Source organism: Capsicum annuum, chromosome 7, assembly GCF_002878395.1.
Source record: "Capsicum annuum cultivar UCD-10X-F1 chromosome 7, UCD10Xv1.1, whole genome shotgun sequence".
NCBI classification, from domain to species: domain Eukaryota; kingdom Viridiplantae; phylum Streptophyta; class Magnoliopsida; order Solanales; family Solanaceae; genus Capsicum; species Capsicum annuum.
Genome location: NC_061117.1, coordinates 224,372,725 through 224,379,003, shown reverse-complemented (window position 1 = coordinate 224,379,003; position 6,279 = coordinate 224,372,725). Strand labels below are relative to the sequence as shown.

General features: G+C 34.9%; 1 protein-coding gene across 4 annotated transcripts; it reads right to left on the bottom strand.

The window, feature by feature from the left end:
- Window positions 1-776: 776 nt before the first annotated feature.
- On the bottom strand, window positions 777-4,761 carry LOC107878752 (upstream activation factor subunit spp27). 4 transcript variants are annotated; one of them, XM_047393347.1, is made up of 5 exons: window positions 4,441-4,689; window positions 3,743-3,831; window positions 3,525-3,639; window positions 2,399-2,592; window positions 777-1,082 (listed from the first exon to the last, which is right to left on the bottom strand). In XM_047393347.1, the coding sequence occupies exons 2-5, from the start codon at window positions 3,767-3,769 to the stop codon at window positions 954-956; spliced, it is 465 nt and encodes a 154-aa protein (XP_047249303.1). In that variant the 5' UTR covers window positions 3,770-3,831; window positions 4,441-4,689; the 3' UTR covers window positions 777-953. The 4 variants fall into 4 exon arrangements, with proteins under 4 accessions (XP_047249303.1, XP_047249304.1, XP_016581350.1 ...); XM_047393348.1 differs by having other exon boundaries at window positions 3,761-3,831; XM_016725864.2 differs by lacking the exons at window positions 3,525-3,639; window positions 3,743-3,831 and having other exon boundaries at window positions 4,441-4,761.
- Window positions 4,762-6,279: the final 1,518 nt, after the last annotated feature.

Genomic DNA, 6,279 nt, shown 5'->3' with positions numbered 1-6,279 from the left:
CATGAGGGGCATATCTGGATAGCTGAGTAAATCTAAGAGAATACTCTAACTGTCATATTTCCCTGCCTGAGATTGATGAACTCAAGAACTTTGGCCTCTCTCAGCTCTTGGGGAAAGAATCTGTCTAATAAAGCCATGAAAAATTCTTCCCACTCAACAGGACCTGCATCCTCTAACCTTTCTGCTAACCACTGCTTGTACTAAGTGTGAGCGACATCCTGCAATTGGTATGTGTCTAACTCGACACTCTGAGAAGAAGTGACTCCCATGATAAGTTAGTTCGATTTGATATAAATACCAGGTGCGGACAAGTATTTATATTTATTAATGTCAATGTTTGTTTGCAATTTGCCTTATTCGTATATCAGATCAATTTGACAATAAAACTCTTTATGCAATGATCTTATCTATGTCATTTATTTCTCTTGACGCGATACAAAAGACACTTTCGAGAGTCACTTAGCCCCTTGACCTCTTCTCTCAAAAAAGACGTTGTGCGGGCAAGTTGATCAAAGTCGGAGCGGGGAGGGAATGTTTATTTACAGTTGTTGTAGTACGACTTTTCATTTCCTGTTTAGTCTTTCAATAAGTAGTCAGATGCGGGCGTAGTCAGACTTAACATTGATTGAAGCAGCTGTTGGAGAGAAGGCACCAATCAGACCTGCAAGCACCAGGTAGTATGCAAGCACCAGGTAGTATGCAACGGCAGTTTTCAATCATACAATGTGATAAGACTTCCAGCTGATAAATGAAAAATTTATCTAATGCTTAAAGAAGAAGTTAGAACTTTGAAATTCTATTATGCAAACTGCACATACTTTGTCTCTGTTTATAGAACTTTGAATAGTAAGCCAAGTCTTCTCACCAAGATACATAATGTGAGTCTTCATAAGATTTATGGAGTCTAGTATAAAGTTCGAGGATTAAACACTTAACATTACAATAAACTCGAATCATCTTGGTTGCTTAGGGAAGTGCAGCTTGATCAGCGTTGGTAGTTCGGTCAGCTCAACCCGGGTCTTACCCAACAAGATACTCTTCAACTTCTCATCGCAATTAACTAAGTTCTTGTTGTTTGGATCCTGAAAGCAGAAGATCACGGAGAAGTCATGATAAAGCTAAAACCATTTGCAGTTCTGTTAAAAACTGATCAAGTGTAGTATTTGAAACACACAAAAACAGGAGAAATATCTACAACAGCTTACAGCAGCCCTATTATAACTGTGTAAAAGTCCCACATCGGAAAAGGGATGGGTAATTGTTCTCCTTTGAGCTAGCTTTAGGGTTTGAATTAGGCCCAAGATTCATTCTTTGCAGTTACTTCTAAGTGTCTATAAACCATATGTACTACGGCAGTTTGGCATGCAGTCAACTGAGGTAAAAATTGAAATCATTTAAAGCCAAATTGGAAGCGAAAATTATGCAGAATATGAGAAAGACTGAGTGAACTAAATGAAGGGAGAAATCAACAATTATTTCCTATATGCATCAAGAAACAAATTGCTTGATAAAAGGATAGTTTAACTGGTTAGAGATAGAGAAATCTTATAGATAAACCACACAGAGGAGTGATCCGACAGTTCACCTAGTTATCTATGCATGTTTGAGTTGCCTCCACTGTCCAGCGTAGACATAAGTTAGCAGTTCCAATTTACTGACGCGGTGAAACATATATACCCATTAGAATATTGTAGTTGGGTTAGCAAACCTTTAAGAGGCCTCCTGGTTCAATGCTAGACTTTAGTGCTATATATCCATGCCCTCGAGCTAAAAACCATGCCAGAGATCAAACAAGCACATGCTACTTCCCATGTCCTAATTTATATGGCATTTGTTCCATTTTGAGATGTCCAAAATGTTGCGCATCATTCCACTAAACTTTACTACTTTCAAAATTCAAATTCATTGAACTATTCAAACTTTGAACTTTTATCTCGATGATTTCTCCATTAAACCAACATTTCATCAGTTAATTTAATACGTTCTTCATCTATCAACAACATAATATATAATTCAAATAGCATCTTAAACTTCCATCTTAAACTTCCTAATAAGTCAAATACTGCATATAAGATGGGATGGAAGGACCATCAACCATGATAAACCAAACCACCTTTCAAGTTTATCCGTGTTTACAAATTGATGTAGCTTATTTAAATGGGTTTTGATAAAGAAATGGACCTTGGGCCTAACTCAACCTATTGAAGGGAGGATTGCCCAAGACCATATAAGTAGACCAAGGACCCTTTAACCCACCGATGTGGGACTCCAACAGGTTTAAATCACACTGCTGAAGACATCACAAATAAGAAAGACATTGTCTTTGAAATGGAATGAATATGAATATATAGTTCTGCAAACAGAAACCATAAGAACACAGAGGCTAAAAGATAGGTACCTGGAGATTGTTTTCCTTGATGTAAGACCAAACACGCTTAAAACAACCCAACCGGGAGGTCTGCGACTGACCCATGAACTCTCTAAGTGTTGAAGGGAGATTTACTAGGTCAATCAAATTGGCTAACGTCTTTGGGTTGTCTGTCATAACCTTTTTCATCCGTTGTGGCAGCATCTTGTTAGCTTCTCGATTCCCTGCCAGTAGAAACAAATCTTCTCATTAGATTCTCGTCCCTGCTGGATATCAAAAGATTCTTACTTTCCTCCAACACAATAAACTGAACACAATGAGGCAGAGCTACAAGCCGGCCAATGCATCAGGCACAATCCAGTAGCTTCGGTGTAGACTCTGTATTTGTATTTAAAAGTCTATTTAGTGAGCGTTTGGACATAATATTGTGAAATTTAGAAAAAAAATAGTAGTACTTTTTTCAAGTTGAAAATGATATTTAGAAATCGGAGTTGTGTTTGGATATGAATATAAATTGTTTTGTTTTTGAAGTTATGTGAGTGATTCTAAGCGGAAATAGTGAAAACGGTTTTCCGGAATTTTTCAAATTCTGAAAAATTGTAACAATTCTATGTCCAAATAGTTATTCCGGACAAAAGTGAAAACAATTCATGGCCAAACGGGCACGTAAAATGTACAATTAAGTTATCAAGAACCCACTAAGCTATATTATCTAGAATCTAAAAGAGTTAATGATCAAAAACACCCTGAACTATCACTTTTTCATGAGTTTCATGACTCAAATATCCATTATTCGCTTTACCTACCAAAACTATTACTCCCTTTGTGTTAAAGCACAACTCGATGTTGAATCGACCAAATATTTGTTTACAATTGACAACAGAGCACCCAAGGGTTTGACCTATGGGTCAATGAAGTGGGTGAGAATCATGAGGTCTCAAGTTCAAATCCCAACAGAGACAAAAAGCAATAGGCGACTCGTATCCCGTGGAATTAACTGAGGTGCATGAAAGATAGGACCAGACACCACGATTATCCAAAAAAGAAAGATTGACAACATACGTGTATTGACCTACTCAACAGCGAGGCATATGTAAATACAAAGGGCGTGTATGAATCTCAATAAAAAGTGATAGCTTCAACAACAAAATCATACCCAGTATATTTCCACCAAGTGGGGTTAGGGGAGGGTAAGTGTACGCAGTCCATAACACTACCTCAAAGGTGAGAAAGGTTGTTTCCGATAGACCCCGACTTGAGATAAAATGGATCTAGAAAAAGAATGGTACAAGCAGTGGCGGAGTTAGGATTTTCACCAAAGGGTTCACAAGTGAACATACGAACTAACACAAAGGGTTTTGACATCTGCTATACATAAAAAATAATTTTAACCATGTGCATATAGTATAATTTTCCGTCAAAGGGGTTCAGATGAATCTTCTATCCCAAGTGTAGCTCCGCCCCTGAGTATAAGTACAAGATACAATAGAAGTTACCACGCCCAATAACACCATAAACAAGACTCACCACGTAATACAACAAGCGATATTAAATCCTAATTTAGGTGGATAAATAGAACAATAGATAGTTGAGATATGAAACTCACAAAAAAAAAAATGCTAATTTAGGTGTTTTTTTTACTATTAACTCAATTTGATAAAACCCATAAACTCAAAATCCTACCTCCAACTCCAAGCAAAACCACAAGAGCATTCATGCTCAATTCTCACTTTTCACGTATTTTAGAAAAAGCGAAATCAAAGACAGACTTAGCTTATAAATGAAACGCATAAAGCATAATTGAATACTACAAATATGTAAGAGGCATTTCATCAAACACATTGAGTTCAACAATAAGCATAATTGAATACTACAAATATGTAAGAGGCATTTCATCAAACACATTGAGTTCAACAATCAGCATAATTGAATACTACAAATATGTATGAGGCATTTCATCAAACACATTGAGTTCAACAATTTTTTTTAAAATAAAAAATTAAAGAGACGGTAGAGTAGACTTAGAAATCGCAAAGTAGAGGAGCAATAAGAAAGAGAAATGAATTACAGACCTTGTCAGTAAAGGAATTTGCAAGGGGCTTGGCCGTATAATTAGTACTAGTAGATTATACTAGTAGGCTGAACACAAATTTGTCAAATATATTCTATTTATGCACTCAAATTATTATTTGGTATAGGCAAGATAGTTCGATATCCGTTTTGTAACGTGATGCTTTATTTATATATTTGTCATCTAAACTCTGAACCTACTAAAAGGTAATATTTTAAACCCTATTTCGATACGTGTAATATAATTGCTACCACATCAACTTTCACATCATTTTAAATGCTTCATTAAATTCCACATCATAATATCTTCATTAATTAATTTTTAAAATTATTAATCAATAATAAAAATAAAATGATAATTTAAAAAAATAAAAAAATAAAATTCATTTACAAAAATTAAGCCAAAAATATAATTTTTTATTTTTTTTTAAAAAGGGAGACCCTCACCAGACCTTCGTCATTCTCCATCTCCTCTATCACTCTCAATTCCCTCATTCTTTCTCTACAAACAAAGTACTCCCAGAATCTTTTTCTTGCTAAACTTTTTCCATTAAGAAGTCTTGAACTTACAAGCAAGAGCAAATGAAAAGGTGCTACCCTTTTTGTTAGGTAAAAATTGAATTTGGGATGAAAATTGGAGTTGGGTATTGATCAGATTTGATGAATTTTATTTCTTTTTCAACGAATTTTGGTGTTCCATGAAAGATTTGGAGATGATATAATTGAAAAAATTAAATTTGAATGAAAATTGAATCGTCGCCATCGTCATCGGCGGCTGCAGCGACGGTGGTGAGGTTTCTCGTATGTCGTCCAAAAAGAAAAATCACCCGCGTTGTGCTTTTCTTTCTTGGAGATTGAAAATTGCAAGAATAAATTTTTCTTTCTAAGAAGAAAAGGATTTGGAAATTGCAAGAATAAGTCTCTTCTATTAATGGTTATATATTGGTGTGTTGGACATGGCATTTAACGACAAACAAAAATAAAGAATTCACAGGGAGATGGGGGAGAGGGTGGAGGGACGGGGAAATGGGTTGGTGCGGGGGTGGGGGAGAGGGGCTGGGGGTTGGGGGAAGAGGAATGGGGACTGGGGCTGGTGCAGGGGTGACGGGATAGGGAGAATTTTTTTAAATTTTTTTAAAATTATTTTAATATAAAATTAATAAAAAATATCCTCACTATCACCTCATGCGCGTGGCTACACGCATTTAGTCCTACTAATCTATTTTAATGTCACATAAGTTCGGTCAATGGTCAAAGAGTTTAAAATACTTTTTAATGGGTTCAAGGATCCAGATGACAAATATGTAAGTAGAAGTATCCATATTACAAAACGGACATAATACAAGGGTCTACTAATTCATTTTGCCTTTGATATAATTAATTGATTGAGCATATAAACACAGGACAAAGTGTTTTCAAATAAGGATTTTTGATTTATTTTTTCTTTTGTACATTTTCTTAAGTGACTATTACATTTCAATCGCAAATTCGATTATCTTATAAGTGAGATCCAAAAAAATAGCATAACCATATATACATTACTCCTGCCTTTGTGGAAAATGAAAAAGCAATAAGGAGACTTATTTGGCCATGAAAACTAAAAAATTTTGGAGTTAGAGTTGGAGTTGCGTTTGGTCATGTCTTTTTTGAAAAAAAAAAAATAATTTTTGAAAAAACTTTTTTAAATATGATTTTATGCCCTAACTTTTACAAATTATCAAAATCACCCAACTAAAATTTAACTACTGATGGAAAAAGAACACAATTAGCCACTATTATAAAAATAATTACATATACATGATCATAATTAAAGAATTTCAATTATGACATATATAATATTT

Coding starts and splice junctions, on each gene's coding strand:
- LOC107878752 (XM_047393347.1), bottom strand. CDS start 3,769: ATGCACATGGTTAAAATTATTTTTTAT. Junction 2,593..3,524: donor ACTTGGTGGAAATATACTGG/GTATGATTTTGT, acceptor TTCTACTGGCAG/GGAATCGAGAAGCTAACAAG. Junction 1,083..2,398: donor TCAAGGAAAACAATCTCCAG/GTACCTATCTTT, acceptor TTCTGCTTTCAG/GATCCAAACAACAAGAACTT.